Source organism: Corvus brachyrhynchos, unplaced genomic scaffold (genome assembly GCF_000691975.1).
Source record: "Corvus brachyrhynchos isolate BGI_N302 unplaced genomic scaffold, ASM69197v1 scaffold175, whole genome shotgun sequence".
Lineage (NCBI taxonomy): Eukaryota > Metazoa > Chordata > Aves > Passeriformes > Corvidae > Corvus > Corvus brachyrhynchos.
The window spans coordinates 3411353-3430108 of record NW_008238448.1 but is presented as its reverse complement, the minus strand read 5'-3'; the positions used below and the strand labels follow the sequence as shown (position 1 = coordinate 3430108).

The window sequence follows — 18756 nt, the reverse complement described above, 5'->3', positions numbered from 1 at the left end:
TTGATAGCCAATTACCTTCATTTTTGGATCCACTGTGCAAGGCAGCAAGATGACCAACTCACACTGTGGGCTGCAACTAGTATCAATTAAAGACACAGGAGACTCTTATTCTATACTTATCATGGCAGCTTCAAGATTGCCTAAGACCTGCTGACTTTTAATTGAATCATTTCCCAGCAAAGCTGAGACATCCATTTGTAGAACATAGTGTGTGCTAAAAATCCTTTGGTGCCATAATAATCAGAGGTGTTTAGATACACCCTAGAGTGAAACTTCCAGAATGAAGCACACATTTGATGAAGATAATGTAGGCAGAGGATTCGAAAGCTGTATGCTTTGTGCATTTCTCAGGAATGCATAAAAATATCCTTGTGTAAAGAAAGGCAAGAGAAGGAGAAAGTCACATTTATCTGCATGTGTATTCAGATTAATGAAATAAGCAGCTCATGCTCAGCATGCTTCTAGCCTGATACTCAGCTGGAGCTACACACACCAAGAGGAACTGTAGACCACTGAAGTAAAAAAAACTTTTTCCTTTATTTCACTGAGGCCTGGAATTTTGCCAAAGAAAATTCTTACAGCAGAGAATCAGGGTGTATGACATTATTATTCTCACACATAAAACCGCAGCATTACATTTACTTACCCAAATCCTGAGAATCAATCCTTGCACCTGGCTGTTTAAATGGATGTACTATTTTTATCTCCACTGGTGGGAAAAATGATGGCTTCAGGCTAATTGTGACTACAACTTTTCCAGTATATTTGTTGGCTCTCCATATCATGCCGGACTTCAAGTCTGAGTAGTACAGGTGCTCAGCAAAAAGAGACATACCAAGCAATTGACGTCTACAACAAGAGAAGATAATGAAGTGGCACGTTACCTGATCCCTATATATTTACTCACTCAAACATATTGGTTTATATATATATATGTATGTATACACACACTATATTATCTTCTATATATAAGAATCAGAAGAGGTGCAGAGACATTCCCAAAATAATTCAGCAATCATAATCCTGCAAATTTGGAAGAAATAGACACAAAATGGATAAACTGCATTTCTCACGGGGTTAATGATCTACTGTTCAGGACTGACTTCACTGGAAGGTGTCACCCTGCTTCTGGTGAACCCAGCAACCAAAATGGAAATTTGGTTTATTGAAGGATGTAGGTCAGACAAGCTCCACCATTTCCCAATATCCAGTGCCTCCTCTGACAATTCAGACTGTCTGAGGAAATCAGGGTGGAGATGAAGTGGTAGGAGTAGGGAATTCCTAAAATCCATTTTCTGTTGCTTCTCCTATCTCAGGAACGTAGTTTCCATTCACTGGTCAGTTATAGCAGCTAGCAGAAATCACAAAAGGACCAAGTTTTAAATAAGAGAGAGAGCAGAAAAAATACTGAAAGAGGTATTTTTGTCTTCCACTTTCCAGCACATAATCCAGGTGGAAAACTAAGAATCCAGATCATCCAGTCCAAAGGATTAATGCCCCAGTGAACAACAACTGGAGAAATGGAAAAAAAGTAAGGAAAAATCCAGTGTTACTACTGGCAGTGTAGGGAGAAGCCACCTTTGTGTTCATCATATGCAAATGATGTGCCACATATTTAAATCAGCAGGCCAGAAAAACCGTGTATTTTTCTCAGTTTTGTGTTGGAAATCCCTTTTCCACACATGGTGACCCAATCATACTGAAAGACACTTCAGTGACAACCTTTTCCTGATCCCCTCACTGGCCCCATGACCACCACCGGGTTCCTGTACCCCTGCACGTCATGAAGGCCAAAAGCTCACGGGTCTAAGAGCCCCCCCAGCCATGCTTAGCCCTGGCACTGGGGAACAATTCTCTTGCACAGTACAGTTTTCACCACATCTGCTGATGCTTCTTGGAGAGCCTGAGCACAGGGCCAAGCCTCCCCACCCAGCAGCTAAGGAGGACAACAGGCTTAGATGAGGATGGAGTTCAGTCTCTTGAGCACAGCTCAGACACCTGAGCTCACCCACTGTGACCTTGGGTAAATCATTTAATCTCTCCTTTTGGCTCCCCTATCTGTAGAAAAAGGTCACTAATAAACACTTAGGGAGGAATTCTAAGCATTAATTAGTTATCATTTGCTAAAAGTTTGGGAGATGGAGAGTACTGAGTGGCAGTATTATCCTTACAACAGTGATATTTTTCCATTTTCCTATCTTTAATGTTCTATTTACAGTCACAGGCCATTTGCACTACATTTTATACTCTTCATGTTGTCAACTGACCCAATAAAAGGGAGAATGAGGAAGAGAGCTTAACTGCATCCCTGAAATGAGTGTTTTATTTCTGACAAGCTGAGGAAAACTCACCGGACAGAACTCCTGAGGAAACGAACAGCCCCACCATCATAGTCACATGATCCAATATGGGAAATCTCTTTTCCGTGGTCATGTTGGATCCAGTAGAGCCTTGTGTCAACAAAATCTAGTGAGATGGCCTTTATTTTCTCTGTGGTTTTTAAAATATTTATCATATCACTTCCACTGAGGGACACTCGGTGTATGCTGGAAACTGTACCATCTGAAGATACAAATAACAGCCTGCAGGCAAGAGAGGCGTGTTTAAAGAACAAAACAAAACAAAAAACCCTACAACAAACAAACCCCACGTTTGCAAAATCACATCACAGCTACACATGCTTTATTTAGTTATTTAGTTGCTCCTGTATACAACATTTCTCAGTATGGCTCTAGAACTACTGGTACTGCTGGGGATCCCAGAAACCAGTATTACTGGAGGTACTAGCAATTTCCCTCAAGTAGGTCAAGCAGGAATCAGCCCAGCTTAACCACAAAGCACTGTATGTCTCTCTGCTCTGTTCAGCCGTGCAGTCAGACAAGGAAACTGGAATAATTTCTCAGATCTACGGGGAGCTTCTGCAAACTTGAGGAAAGGCAGGTCTTTGAGGCAGATCTGCATTGCCCTCTGCCTTTGGGAAGGAATTTATCTCCAGAATTTCTAGTTGAACACGCCACTTAAGTGATGAACTTAGAAACGCCATTTCTGCTATAGTTCTCATTAATATCTTCCTGCTGGTTATGGCAGCCAGACTATGCTGTTATTAAATGAAGACAGTCAAAACACAGCTCCAATATTCAAACCAGTTATGCACTGAACTACTTGCATGCCAAGTTATTCATGGATCAGAATCCAGATTTACTGATGTGATTAAGAGAAAGAGCAGTTCTTCCAAAATAGTAAGTTATCCCTAATCTACATATATTTTATTTGTCAATGTTTGGGTTTAGTTCTTTCCTTGGGTTACTTATGGACAAAAATTCCAAGAAGAATCATTATTTTGACCTGTCATCACAGAAGTGCAGGGTTTATATGTACAAGATCATGTAGCATAAAGTCACCTTTTCGGGATTATGTTAATAATTTGTTAAAGGCCCCAAATGTCTTAGATATCACTGGCAAGGGACTGTACTAAACCAGTAGAAAGACTCAGCCTCTGCCTCACAGCTTTTCCTCACTGTTACACAGTCTACAGTAATCATGAGTGTTGGTGTATAGGCAAAAACACGTTTCCAGAAGGACAGCCAAATTTTATTCTTCATTTTTAAAAAGTTATTAATATTTACTTGCCTTTCTCTATTATACCTGTTATTCAAGAAATGTCACTACTCTCAAACTTCAGACAAATGTGAGGATTCGCTTTTTACACACAAGGAAACTAAGAAACAAAGGAAGTTATAGTCTATGCCCAGGCTTTGCAAATCATTGTGGGGATAGAATATGATATGAACAGAAAGACAGAAGAAAAACTATGATTAGATACCACCCTGAGTAATTGCCAGCCTTTACTGTATTTTCCTTCTATTTTTCTTCACACTAAAACCTAATTTTTTTGCATTTCTAAACACCATTAAAAATTCAAAGTAATCTATTGCAATAGTTATATTACTGCTTCTAAAAAAATCCTATCACTGCTAATATCCAGGCACATACTATGGGAAAAACTCTGTTATTAGGGTATCACATCAACCTTCATTACTTAAGAGTTGCACTTGTTCAGAGAAAGACATTGTTAATGTCAGATTTAGTCCATGTGCATGTATTTATGCCTGTGCATGTAAACATACTGGGGGTTTTGATTCACTTCACATTAAAAATAGAGCCCTCAAGAGTTTTCATACAAGCAAATTGCCATAAAAGTTAGGACATAAAAATTATGTTAGACTTCTTGGAGTCTAGTTTCTTTACACTTTTTTAGTGGCTTAATGGCCTTGCTCTAAGCACATGAGTACAGCTTTTAGGCACAGTGAAGCACACCTAGGTGAATATCCACACTTGAGTCTCCCCAAACTTTCCCATACATTCAGCAAACACATCCCTACATTGCCATTTGTAAGATGTGTTTCAAAGGCATTTGAGATTGGGTCTGAGGAATTGTGAATATCTCCAAGACTGATAAAAGCTACATTGAAAAGGAAATCAGGGAAAAAAATGCACAGGCTGGTGTCCAGGCCATGAACCCCACTGAGATGGCAAAACTCCAGAGAATATTAGCAATGCTGCTGTCACCATAAGATAGGTTTATGTACAAATTTACTAGGAAAGGACACATGAGCCTTAATATTAAAGTAGTTTCACACACTGCTGAGCAACTTTAATGCAAATCAAAACTGGAGGCAAGGACATGCTCTTGCTAAGCAAAACAGGAGCATTTCAAAGTCTGCTCAAGCTTCTTTTTTCGTGACTTTAATGCAAGAGTTTTTTGTGTAAAGAGAAGTTAGCAGACCACTGTGGTGGTAATTCATAGTGGTAACCCTTGAGGAGCCAGGCCTCTCATGCGAGCACGGTTCTCAATGTAAATGACTTGAAGCTGAAAGGAGCATTTCTATGAAGGCCAAACTACCAGTGATGCTAAGCAGCAGCAGTAGATTCACAACCAATATTCAGAGACACGGGTAAAGAAACAAGGGAAACAGCAGCAAACTGTCAGTTCAGCCTTTTTTTTTTCTAAAACATACCAATTTATATTCTAAGTGTGGCTGGGTTTGGAGCACAAGGGGCTCCCAGCATTTGCAGGCATCATTCCCTTTTCCTCTCCAATACTGTTTTCCTACCCAGAAACTTTGCTGAAAGAGCAAAGTTTGTTTTAGAAAGGATGTGAGAAATAAATTCTTTACTGTGAGGATGGTGAGGCACTGGAATAGGTCGCCCAGAGAAGTTGTAGATGCCCCAGCTCTGGAATTGTTCAAGAAAGGTCAGATGGGGCTTTGTGCAACCTGATCAAGTGGAAGGTCTCCCTATCCGTGGTGGGTGGGTTGGAACTGGATGATCTTTATAGTCTCTTCTAATCCATTTATATGATTACATGAAACCACAGTCATAGTACTTTACATATTTGGAGTCCATTTCAATGAAATTACGAACCCATTTAAAATTACCTTTGTTCAGCATCAACGGTAATCCTTGTGGGACGACCAACAGCTCTTAGAAGAACTCGGCGTTTCTTCCCATTCATGTCTGTTGCTTCTACGGTTCCCTTCTGTCTGTTGGCCCAGAGAATGTCTTGATTTATCCAGTCAATAGCAAACCCTGAAATGCCTTTGTCTACGTAACATAGTCTCTGTAAGCAAGATAAAAAGAGTTGACAAGAAGAATCCTGATGACTGCTCTAAACTTGGCTTTCGTTACAGGGAATAGAATACCCAATTGAAACTTTCCAGTTCATTCCTTTGCCTGCTTCATTTTTTTTTCAGACCTGTAGCTATTTCTCTTTCTTTTTCTTCCATCACTTTCATTTGGTCTTTGTACTTACACATACCTCCTCTGAACTGAGTGACTCCCTGCAAAAGGAGAAACTGTTCTGCACAAGAAATACACTGGATTTATATTTAGCTACAACTTTTTGCATTTGACACACTGTGAAGCACCCAGGCCTGTACTGTTACAGATGGAAGTCTCCTAACACACTGTTACAGAGCTATGATCCTTCAAAATCAGTGAAAATGCATCAGTGAAAACTCCACATGGGTAAATGATCCTGGCAATCTCTCTCAAATGAAAGAACGCTCTCACAGAAATGAAGTTCAGCCAAAACAGCCTGTCTACCCTTTTTAATCAGCCACATGCAATGAACTGCAGAGCTTTTTTCTGTGCTAAAAGCAGTTATGCAACCATTGAAGTCAATAAAAGGTTAGAGAAAAAATGAGTAGGAATTTGAGTACATTCTTCTCGTAGCATTTGTGTCAGCTTCTGTTACAACAATCTTGAAGACAAAGTTGTAATGCCAGAGATTAATCTATAACTGATACAAACATTATTGTCTACAAAGCCTTAGTTTGTCTGAATTTCCTATCCTTCATTTTTAACTCCCCTTTACTTGGTCCACAGAAATGTACGTGGATACCAGTAAAAGAGCCTGGACTCAGGATCAGAACTATTACAGCAGCAAAAGTAAAGCGCTAATCGATGAACAGTAACAGCAGAATTGTACCCAAGGAGCAGGTGGTTTCCACAGAGGGGTTTGCACCTATTAACTTGGAGAATTCCAAAGAACTGATTACACTACCTCTCGTTTTGTGCCATTTAGGTGAATTCTTTGAAGTAGTCGCCTTTCAGAGTCTACCCAATACACTTTCTCTTCTATATAGTGGAAATCCATAAGGGTTGATGGACCAGTATCCGCAACCAATCTTTCATGATTGGTCCCTTCAGTGTCAATTCTAAAGATGGCATTTCCGTGGCTAAAAAGTAAGAATGGTGCTGGGTCTGGTGTGGAGAAAACAAAATGAGACCAATTAATTGATAATCATTGCATTTTTGCTGCATTGAGTTCTCATTAGTAGTATACAAGTCAAAGAGAAAGTTCAGGATATAGTGGTCTTATTTCTTAATGATAACTTTCTAGGTGTACCACAGAGAACCAGTAAGATATAGTTGTAATGGTCCTTTCACATTTAATGCTGAAAATTATAGCAAAAATCTGAGTTAGGAAACTGAGACTGCAATGGTTGTTATCACTACTCCCAAATCCTACAGCCCAGTCAGAGGTCAGAACAACTGCTGCATGCTTGCCAGCTGAGGTTGAAAGAAGTTTGCCATGGATGTGTCTCCTAGTTGAAGACCACTTCAAACTATTGAGCCATAGCAAGAATTTATCACAGAGAGCTATGCTGGGGTCTCCCTTTAACTATCCAAAAAGGGAAATAGAATATCCCAAGACAGGGAAAAAGAAGAAGCTGGAGACTGGGAAGGTTTCTTGTGCTGCAGAAGGCTGAAGGAAAACAAAAGACCTGTACTTAAAACTCCTACAGCTCAAAAGCCACAACTTCTTCCAGACAAAAACTGTATTTGTACTGAGCGAAGGGTAAGAGTATAGCAGTACCTGAACATAAAATATGTTAAAATCAAAGGTGTTCCATTTATGTCCCAAACTGTAGAAAACCAGTTAAGGCTGAAAGTGATGAGCAGCTGATGGTCCCAAATAACCTTGATGCAGCCTTAAAACCAGGTGATAAGTATGGAAGTACAATTAGTAGGGCATAATGATTGGGGCTGCTCCAGTTTTATCAAGTCCTCTTTGTTATTTTTAGGGTATCACTGTAGAGCACAATTAAGATTGCCCAAGGAGCCTTAACTACATTTCCAAACCACAAGGGTTTTCATTTAGGCTATTTGAATATTATGGCTGTCTGTCAAGTGCATAAAGGAAAGGAGTTCTTATGTAACCAACACACTTTAACTTTCATTTTAAAAATAAACATGGGTTTGTTGTTTGCATTTGGATTTGTTTATATATATACATATTTGTGGGCATTAACTCTATTCTTTAATTTACCACTAAAAAAACCCCAAAACATAAATCCCATTTGTGTTAGTAATGGTGGGGATTTATAACATGGTTGCCTGAAACAACAGATTCTGACATATGAGTAGTGCTCTAACCAAATTATTTTGAAATGCAGTTATTGATGTAGATCCAACAGAATAACAGCTTTCAAGCCTGTATAATCAGCAGCTGAATTATTCTGCACTGAAGAAGCAACTCTCCATTTATCAAGAATGGATGCCATTAAAGACGCACTACCACCAGTTTTCTTACACATATACTTCTGAAAATTAAATTGGTTTTATTGACAAGGTTCACATCTTTTTTTAACTAAATATCTTTGCTATTAGCATGATACCCAAGGCTTCAAACTCAACAAAAAGCACTTCTAAAAATTTTAGACAGGTGCTCCACCTTCATCATAGTTGCAAGGTTAATTTTCCTCTCAAAGCAGAGGAATGAGACAAATTTTGATTTCCCAACATGAAGAAAGTTCTGATGAGCACCCAAGATGTAATTTTGTCCTGTTCACAGGGAAGATGGCAAGATGGCCAGAACACTGTTTCTGTACTAACAGAATGTTTTGTATCTCAAGTTTTAAAGCCATCACCTAATTATAGCGGCCACTTACAAGATTTTAATTACTCCCTTTTCCTGCTGCTACTTGCACTGAGCAACCCCATGTGAGCATATTTGAACAATGAAGACTTGCTTCATGTAAATGGCAAATGAATGCTGAAGAGTAGCCAGGCTGATTTATCTAAGGGATTTGACAGCTACCACCTGCATTTTTGCCAATTTGTTGACCAAGACTATTTATACACTTTGGTTTTGTCCTTTCCAGTCTCTGAGTTTCCTACCAGGTGCCTGTGAATGAGGACGCTAAATGGAACAGGAACTGAACAAATCTAATACTGCAGAGGCACCAGTCAGATTTGGGACTCAGTTTTGTCAGGGGATTAACTACCAGGCAAACCGTATCTGCACCAAAGATCTTCCCGAAAACTTGAAAACTTGAGGGTATTTAACCTAGTGCATCCCCCACAGAAGGGTTTATACCTGACAAAGATTCCATATCCATCACGGTAGCTCTATCAGTCCCTTTCTACAGTTACTATAAATGTTAGTAATAACATGCTAAAAAGTTGTAGTAGTCCAGTATGAAGGTAAGATTGTTCTTTGAAAGATACCTGTGCAAAACTTGCTGGGAAGCAACATGTTTGTTTTCACTTCAGTTCAGAAGTGGAAAGTTTGCAAAGGAACTAGGCATTTGTAGGCAGGACCAGAAAAAATCCAGACTGGGTCTTTGTGAGTTACATTTTGCTGATAATTATGAGATTCTAGGGGGGCTGGTCTAAAGTAATTGCGTTGGTGGCAATTTGGGATCTATACAGAATGCTTTTGGTTATGTTCGTGGTCCCAAAGGCTACATGCATAGCGACTCAAGTACATCTCCTACTTCTCGGGTCAGAAACATGCCTTGTCACATCCCATCTCTGCGTTAGCAAGGGCCCCAGGTAAATACTAGTCAAAAAAATCCAACTTGAGGTACTGGATCAGAAGGAAGCTATGGTGTATCCCAGACAGAAACCAAAGCCAGGCATTCAGAATTCGAAGTGGAGAGGTGAGAGATGAGCTTCAGAGCACTTCCACCGCATACTCTAGATGCAATATAGGGTTAAGCCAATCAATAAAATCCAACTCAATTTTTTTCCCCTGGATAGCGTCAGTTGAGGACAAAATGAAGGTTAACCAAAGGCTGCAACTGTGAATATTTTCCTCTTAAAAAAGCTAAAAACTTTGAAATTTAAATGCATCTCCCACACTTAAAAATCAATTTATGTACTCAGGACAGAGGAAATGAGAGAAATAACTCACAGAAGCACTCAAGTCTTTTAACTGCTAATGGATGAAACAAAAAATGTGGGCCTCCTCCTTCTAATTTTACAGCACTGTCCCTAGAACCTAAACATATTGGAATGCCATCAAGGCCAAGAGACTGAAAGCAGCAAAGGTAGCAGAATCTTGTGTATTGCCATGTCTTCTTGGAAGTAAGGATGGGATAAGAGAATTTACACTTTTAAACTGGCAGAGAAGGCAAACAGGAGGTAATTGTTTAATTTAGTTTTTTGTTTTCATATATTCATTCATCTTTCCACCGCCATAGTTTACATTCTTCACCGTCACTCCTCTGTGGCACCCACTTTTGGCTTTGCCACTTACCCACACAGCAGGAGAGGCATTTTTTTTGCCTCTGGTCAGCAAACCAGAGAACACCAGTCACTGACCAGTAGGGACCAGCAGGCATAGTTCGCTTTGGGAAGCAATGCTAACTAAATCTCTAAAGCCCTGTTTCAATTATCCAAAACAAAAATCTCCTTACCGTTCACATTGCAAGACCACCTGTCAATACCCAAGGAGTAGCCAGGCAAACAGGAACAGATGTATGACCCTGGAATATTGATACAGGTTTGGCCACAGGTTCCCAGACCACCTTCAAGGCACTCATCAATATCTGAAATAAGTATTTGAAAACGATCAGGAAAACTCAGCTAGCAATAGTAGCAAAGAACAATACCTTTGACATACTTATCTAATAATAAATCGTCACAAAATTTAATATCCCATTTTTTAAAAAGCGAGATGAGGATGGCTGTATTCCTTCATGCATTGGTTTCAGAATTATTTGGACTTTTTAAAATTTATCATTGTCACATTCACAGTGATTTTGGAGGGCAGTTTTGTTTTGGGGTTTTTTTTACTGTCAAGGGAAATTACCCTTCTCCCTACTACCTGGGTACTCTGGTCTCTAATTACCCTAACACAGCGAACAGACTTGTCTTGATTTGTGTTATTATTTGCTATGCAAATGCTGCTTACAGCTACTTCCTTCTATCTTTATCCCCTTTTCAACAGTAAAAATTCTGCCAAGAAATTAACAGACTTTGTGAAACAGCAAGGCAGCAAACAGACTGTCACAGCACTGAGTTCAACACTGAGCTCATTTTGGTTTGAGTCGGATCTCAAACAGACATACAAAACACTAGAATTCCCACAATATTCTGACAGCAACAAGCCCAAACCAAGGCAACAAGCAAATTAATTAGAAACTAGGCTTTTAACTGGTAGGTTAGGCTATAACCTTTTGGATTTGAAAGATATTTGGTGTATTTATGGTGTTTTATCAGGACTTGAGGAAGTAACTATTACTTAAGTCCTAAATTAAGGAATCTATTTTTCAAAAGGAAAAAGATTACCACTGAAGAGCGCAGTTTACACTAAGGGGAAAAGAAATTGGCAGTACCATGGATAATTGTCCCACAACATTGAGATAAATTTTAGTTCCTTCTGAAAACAAACACGTCTGATAGTAACTTCCCAAGGTACTTGGCATCTGGTGGTACCATATGCTGGTATATTTCTTGTATACTTTCCTTCTTCAACTACTGTGTGAGCATTGCTCTAAGGAGCAGCTCTTTTCTTGCCCAAGTTCTTTTTGATGTCAGTGGGTTTTGTTCTGTATTTTATCATGTGACTTGGCACATGCAGGAATAAAGGAACCAACACATTTTGTTTTAAAGCAACACATTTGATTAAGTCACTAAAGGACATGGATTCACAACCAAAACTAGGTCTGTGTGTATCATGTGAGAATTCCCTTAGTTTAAGGAAGGGAACCTTAACTACAAAGAACAGCAATTTAGCTAACTCCTAAAAGACTTTGAAAGAAAGTTTCTCAGTAACTTAGGAAGAGCTAAGTAACCAGATCTCTGATATCCCATGGTTCTGGGAACCAGTCTCCTTAACTGCTTTTAGAAATTATGTGTAGCAGAAGTGTTCCAAGGAGTTTTTTCTGTGTCCAAGTATCAAAGGTGTTTAAAAAGAATGTCAATTCTTTACGGCCGCCTAATGTGTCTGTATAGACTAGAGAAAGCTTCCTTATTGTTTACAGAGTTTTCCCACAAGTTCATGCTCCGAAGAGCAGAAGAGCTAGTTTGACAATGTATGAAATGTAATCAGAGCACATGCAACGGATTTCTGTTTAACAGATTACAAAGGTAAAGCAGAAGCATTTTCAGCAACGTAATTCCATCAAGGACTCTAATTCCAACCCACACTTTTCTTCAAAAAATCAGCTTGCAAGAGCATATTTTCCCACATGTACTAGGATTGTACATTCCATTCTTCACAGCATTAAAACAGAAACTCTTAAAAATCCCCTCTAGGAAGGTTTTACTGGCTTAGAAGTGTATTAATGGGCTCCAGGTCACCACTAAAACTAGATACTCCTGGAAAACACTGCCTGGATGTCACTGACGCTAAAGGGCTCTTTGATAGCCCAAAAGGGAGGGCTTTGGAGACCTCAGGTCCTTGTCCAGCTGCTGTCAGTGTCAGACAGGACCACTGTTTGACACTACCTCCCCAATGCACTGGTTTTTAAATCAAGTAACTGAACGATTAAGCTGGACACAACCTGATCCAGCCACCAGCACCACAGCAGGTGTGAGACTCTGTTGATAATGTAGTTTATGTTTCTCAAAATACTTTTATGACAGTAGTAGCTTGCAAAATGAACCTGATGCTATTTCTCTGTGGAAATCACAAGTATGAGTGAAAAAGGCAGCTGTGTAGATACAGGATTGTTAAAGAGAGAGGTTGTTTGATTAAGCAGTGTGAAGCACTGCTGAGCTATTATTCAATCACTATAAAGAGCACATAAAATAAGAATAAAAAAGATAGGCCTGGCCTATAGATTGGATCTAAAAGACTGCTTTCTCTGAGAAGGACTTGTGTTCATACTGGACAGAAAGCTGACCTCTTAGCATGTTACTGGGTAAGAAAATTCAAATCACAACCCAGAATAAAATAATGACTGTGAGGAAAAGATTTGCTTCTCTATATGGCAGTGGTCAGACTACATTGGCATGCTGTTTGTATTTCTCAGATAAAGGTTGTTAAAGGACCAGGAAAAATTAGGAAGTGTATACAGCAAGGATAGAAAGCCTGATTTGACAGCAAAGAAAAGTGCCTTTCTGTGAGAAAATTAAACAGCTCAGAATGCTTAGATTATCAGAAAGAAGCTTGTAAGAAGGACTGAGCACCACAAATTAATACCTTCACAAAGAAAAAGTAGTAGATTTTCTAAAAGACACTGTAATCTTTTCCAGGAGCAGTTTAACAAGGGCTGATATATGACAACTGAAGCCAGGGAATTCAAATTCAGGCATTAAATTCACATTTTAAGAGGAAGGGTGAATCACTAAGGGAACTAGCTACCAAGGCATGAAGGGCATGAAAAACATCAGTGAATATTCTAAAGTCAAGGTCATACTGGGAAGACATGCTTTAACCAAGCACAGGTTACTGAGCAACATACCAAGGTAAAAGGGCAATGACCCTTTATTTCCAGGGTAGATTTTCCAGCTTTATATGAGGGTAAAAACTGACTTTCCAAGAACAAGAACACCGACTGGTCAGGCTACAGGAAGTTGCACTCTTTTCCCCGTAATTGCACTTGAAGAGAAGAGTTTGTTCCCCGCTTCCCCCAGTAATTGCACTTGAAGAGAAGATTTCAGGGTTATCAGCCTGTCCATTTTCATCACCACCAAAATTCACATAGTATAGCAAATCTCACACGGACTGTAAAGCAAGCCATGGCTTCAGCTGAAGAATGGCTCTCATGGAAGAAACACTGCCCAACAAAAGAGCAGGGGCACAGTGGCCACAGGCAGCTTGGCCACTGCAGAGTGCCCTTCCAGCAGTAAGCAGGAAGAGGCCAGAGACACAATGTTATTGTGAAACAGGCCACAGCACTGAATGTTTGGCTCTTATGGCATTAACAGTGGAAGAGGATCCTATGCTTAAAACCCTCTCTTCTTTGTTTTAAGTAAAAAAAAACAAAAGTCCAACCAAAAAACCCAAATCGAACAAACCAATCAACCAATCAAATCACCAACCCGAAAACAAAACAAACAAATGAAAAAAGCTGGTTTTTAAGGTTTAGGAGAGCTCATCACAAAACCATCCATCAGGTGTAACGAGCACTGCCTTCATCTGCACTTTTAGTGCCAAAGGAAAGCATGGAGTTGCATCCTGTTGTAGCTGTTTTACGTGTCCTGGCAACCACATCCCCCAGTGGGAACTTTACCCTGTGAAAGAAATCAGCTTAGTGAACACAAAAGCTGTCTGCAGTGCCCTGACAGCCAGCCCTGAAAGGAAGAATGAGCTTCTGCTTAGTTCTCAAAGACTTCTTTATGCAAAAAAATGCCTTGAGAATCAGCAAAAACGATGAATCATGTCATCACGATGTTGGCAGCTCTCAATGACTTTGCATACAAATATACTACTTTATTGAGAGTCCTGAGAAAGGCTCTGGTTGCAGAATGTTGAAGCATTAGTATGCCTGGCAGGGACACAGAGAAACCACAGTGAGCCAGAACCTGAATTTCATTATGGCTCCAAATACATACATTATATACATAAAGTGTACGTGCAGATACATACACTCAAATAACCTCATGCAAACATAGTTCCTGTTCAGCTGGACTTTTGATTAATTCAATCCGCTGTATTCAGCCACCACCATAATCTTTTCAACAAGGTTGAACATGAAATTTCATCTGGCTGACAAAGAAAGCAGCCCATCGCTTTTATCTCTTTTGTTTAAAGCATCCAGCTCCAAGAACAGAAGATAGCTAGAAATGGAAAAAACACCCCAGCTGTCAGCAGGCCACAGTGAAATAGATGATGCACAATTCAGTATCTTTTCTGTCCAATTTTAAATGAGGCTTAAAATACAACCTGATCACTCACAATTTTTGAGAGGAGAGAGTTTGTGAAATGCTCACGTTCTATGATAAGAAATACAATCTGAATACAATGAGAAGGTTACCAGTCCTGGTGTCTTCCATCCCAGAGCCACAGAGATGATCATTCACAGATATGACAGCAAGTGTGAACATATGATTTATCAAGTATAACATAGAATCAAATTTAAGATTGAAATACAATTAAGAAACCAGTTGTAGACATCTTGAAGAAAAAGGTCAAAAAAGATCCCCAGGAACTACAATATCTTTTATTCTTCCTTTCTGGACTCAGATCTCAAGTGTTTCCTCACTAGAATGGAAAACAAAACCCTATCTTTGAAAAAATTCTATGTGAAATAAAGTCTATGTGTTAATTAGTAACTACAAAATGGACCTCTACTACCTGGATCATGCAACTTTCAATGTATTATTACTGGCTTGCCTTTCAAAGATGAAAGTCATGAGGCATCATCAAATACTGTCATCCAGCTCCTTTTAAAATCAGATTTCAAATTAGATCCTAAAAAGTAGTCAGTTTTTAGAAACAGAACACAAAATTAATAACTGCTATTTTACACTGAGCAAAACAATGAGTTTTTCAATATTAGTCACTGGCTTGGGAGTCTGCCCTGTAACCCTCTTTAGGATTAAGTATCATGGGATGTGTGATGCCATTTCTGTAGTCTCTTGTAACATATTTGCCTCCTTCCTGTTTTGATCCAAGTTTTTACAGCTGAAGATAGTATTTGTCCACATTCAGCTGAATCCAGCTGAATGTGAATCTTCTCATGAATTGGTCTGTGGCTTCAGACCCATGTTGAAGAATTCCTGCCTACTATTTGCTAAAAATATTTACAAGCTTCTTTCCCCAAGTCAGTATAATAAGAAGTGAGCTAGCTGGAAGACAGCTACTGAAAGCAAGGAAAAAAACACACCTCAACTACAGCTCCAGTGCTCTGTGGTAGGAGAGAGGTGAACAGAAAGGAAGCAAAGTGTAAAGCCTGACACACAGAAAGAAGCATCTGACCAAAAGAGCTGACCTAGATAGCTGCAGTTGTCAACTTCAATTGCAGGCTGTAGCTCTGTAGGAATGTGCAGCATGTTAGCCCTGAAGAAGTGACAAGGGCTGAGCAGTTAATGTCAGAATCTAGCAGAGATGTGCTGAGTTTAAGAACCTATGATTAGGCAAAACTTCAATAATGTGGGGTTTGTTTTGCCTTCTTCCAAGACTTTTTTACAATACTGTTGGGTATCTTAAAAATTACTATCTTTCTTCATTTTTAAAACTTACAAAGTGAGTATTTAAAGTCAGTCCTGAAACCAAAGTACACCTCCAGTCTTGCAGTATCCAGAAGATAATATATTTACCTAGGGTAGCCCAAGACTAACAGGCATTAATCTCTACTCTAAAATTGGTAATTCAAGGGGCTGCCCTAGGTGCTGCTCCAGACAAACATGTGGAAAACGTTTTCAGTCTTGAGTAGGGAAAGGATTATACAGCTTGGGAAAATAAAAAATACTGTTGTTAATGTGGTGTTTCAGGAGGGCACAGGCAACTGATTCCAACAGACATAGGCCCATCCTCTGGTGTCCCATGTATGCTTACATTGTCAAATGTGTTACAAATCAAAGCTCTCCTGGGACCAAATATGCACATGTTTTTTCTTTGTAGGAATAATAGCTCCTTTGGAGGCCAGACCAGTTTTCTTCAGAGGTAGAAGGTTCTATGTTTCCACTGGGGTTTAAGAAAGATGAGTTATTAAAGGTGACTGAGTCCACAGTCCTCACAGCATCTTAAAATAAGCTATTAATTCAAGATGGCATGTCAAAAATTGCAGAAGTGCCTCCAATTCTGCCATAACTTGTCAATACATCAATGCATTCATTCATCAGACTAGTTTTGCTCTGACCTTGTGATCTCTTCTCCCACACTTTCTTTCCTATAAGCTTTGCTCTTTTGGGACTAACAGCCCCTCAGAAAGGCCTCTTCTCTCTTGTCATATCAAGTCAGGATTCAAATAATTTCTCTAAAAATAACTGTAAAAAATTATGTGAGACATTTAGGGCTAGATTTCATTATAATTCCACAGGATGAGGAGGCCTTTGATCTTTGAATATCCATAGAAATAAAAGGAACTAATTAAGGAGTGAGCTATTTAGCAACGTAAGAAGAAGATGACCTAGACCTTCGTCAGAAGCGGCAGGGTGGAAAACAGATCTAGAAAAACCTACACACATTCTGGCAAGCATCACTTGTAAGAGCTCACTAACAAAGAGCAGACACCTTCTCAGTTAGGGGAGTCCTTATGGCTGGCAGGTTGCCACCACAGCCTCAGATGATTAAGAGCATTTTACAATTGGTGTATCTATTACAGCTCGCCAAGAATGGTCGCCAAGCCACGATTCAGCTTGCTGTCATTGTTCACAGTTCAATGGTATGAATCATGTCTCCCACTCACCCCTTTTATCCCCAGTATTACCTTCAAAGCCTGCCTCCAGCTTCCTGCCACTTGCTTCCACCGCACCCTCTGTCTCACATAATGACTGAACTAGAATATCACATGTCCAGTCCTGGTCAGAACACCAGTTGTGCATCCAGTACACAGAGGAAGGAGACAGGGAAATCCCTTACACTGAAGTATCCTTCAGTCTTACATTTCATGTCAAAACTTCATCTTTGCTTAATCCCCTGTAATCCAGTGGTCGGTAATTGAAAAATCACCGTAATGCATCGCATTTTTTACTTATTTTATGTCATATGGAATTGCTCAGAGTATGTCACAGTAACATCAGCTCTTATGCGGAAGATTTCTTTTGCTGCTATTTCTTGGAGATTTTGCTGAGGCACTAGCCAATCTGTTTCAGTGTTTTATCTAGAGCCCTCCATTCATACAGCAGCTGATTTTCAACAGAAAAGACTTAATGCAGGGCAGGTTACGTCTTCATTAATGGAAGAGCAATATGCATCAATATGCAAAATATGTCCACTAGGAAAAAAAAATCTTTGCAGCCTTTTGCATGCTAGTATTTAGAGTGGGGTTTTGACTCATTAAACAACAGCCAAGCAATTCCCTTCATCTCAGTAGGATTCCCCCATTATACACAAGCTCTTAATTGAGCTACCCAGTAATGCAGAAGCCATAATTAATGAACACCCTAATCAGCTTGTGCAAGCTAAGTACATGTTAGCAAATACTATGGATCTATAGGAGAGGCTGTGTAAAGTGCAACAGTTGCTAGGGGTATGGCACACACACTGTATGTATTCCAGCCTGGGCTTACAGAGAACCAGGCCTAGGCTGGTCCCAGGGACCAAATGGCCATCAACAGCAGAGAGGGAAGATGATCCCTACAGGGACACCCTCTGGTTTAAGTTGGCCTAAAGGGAGTCCAGTCTGTGCACTTTGAGAGTTCTTTCCAATGTAAAGCAAACATAGTAAGAGGTGGTAATAAGGAGATTAATTTCAGAAGCCTGCTTCTCATTTGAACTGAAGCATCAGGGTTGGAACTCTCTAGGTGTGTTTGTCTCTCAGATAAACCTTCAGTCAGGTTTACAGTTTGTACACAAAAAATGCCCAGCTCCTCCCCCCTCAATATGACAGCATTTGACATGCAGGCTTCTATTTTCCACTTACGAGATGGTATTTCTTGGCAGAAAGCACAGAGGAAGCACCTGTTATTACATCACTAGAATCATGACAAGAACTGACTCAGGGCCTCTGAAGCCCAAGGAATCTAAGGCAAAAAGAATTAACTCCAAGTATGAGGTCTGTTTGCTTGAATCCTTGCAGAGCATTTCCTCATCTCCTAACTGCAATGCCCACAACTTCATTGGCTCTGAATTTCTTGAAAGAATTGGACCTCACGGTAGCAGGGGAGGGAGAAGGGTTCTGTCATCCTTTTTCTTACACTCTTTAAAGAATTGGAACCTCCATTTTACATGCTCCAGTTCTCTGGAGATTATTACAGTAATGATAGTGTTGCACATTTCTCCCAGACCTCCCTACTACAGTATTAAGCACACCTGCTATTCATGTATTGTATGAGATGCATTATTAATATGAGCACACTCATCTACATGTAACAGTAAGCATAGAAAAAACAAGTTTTAAATTTATCTAG

General features: G+C 39.7%; 1 protein-coding gene across 1 annotated transcript in view; it reads right to left on the bottom strand.

The window, feature by feature from the left end:
• Positions 1–18756, bottom strand: part of EGF (epidermal growth factor) — a 59323-nt gene that overhangs the window by 39445 nt on the left and 1122 nt on the right. Inside the window, exons 2-6 of the mRNA XM_017736736.1 lie at positions 10209–10340; positions 6566–6765; positions 5439–5620; positions 2352–2582; positions 647–849 (exon numbers count right to left, since the gene is read on the bottom strand). Coding sequence (XP_017592225.1) covers positions 647–849; positions 2352–2582; positions 5439–5620; positions 6566–6765; positions 10209–10340 — 948 coding nt within the window. The remainder of the gene's footprint in view (positions 1–646; positions 850–2351; positions 2583–5438; positions 5621–6565; positions 6766–10208; positions 10341–18756) is intronic.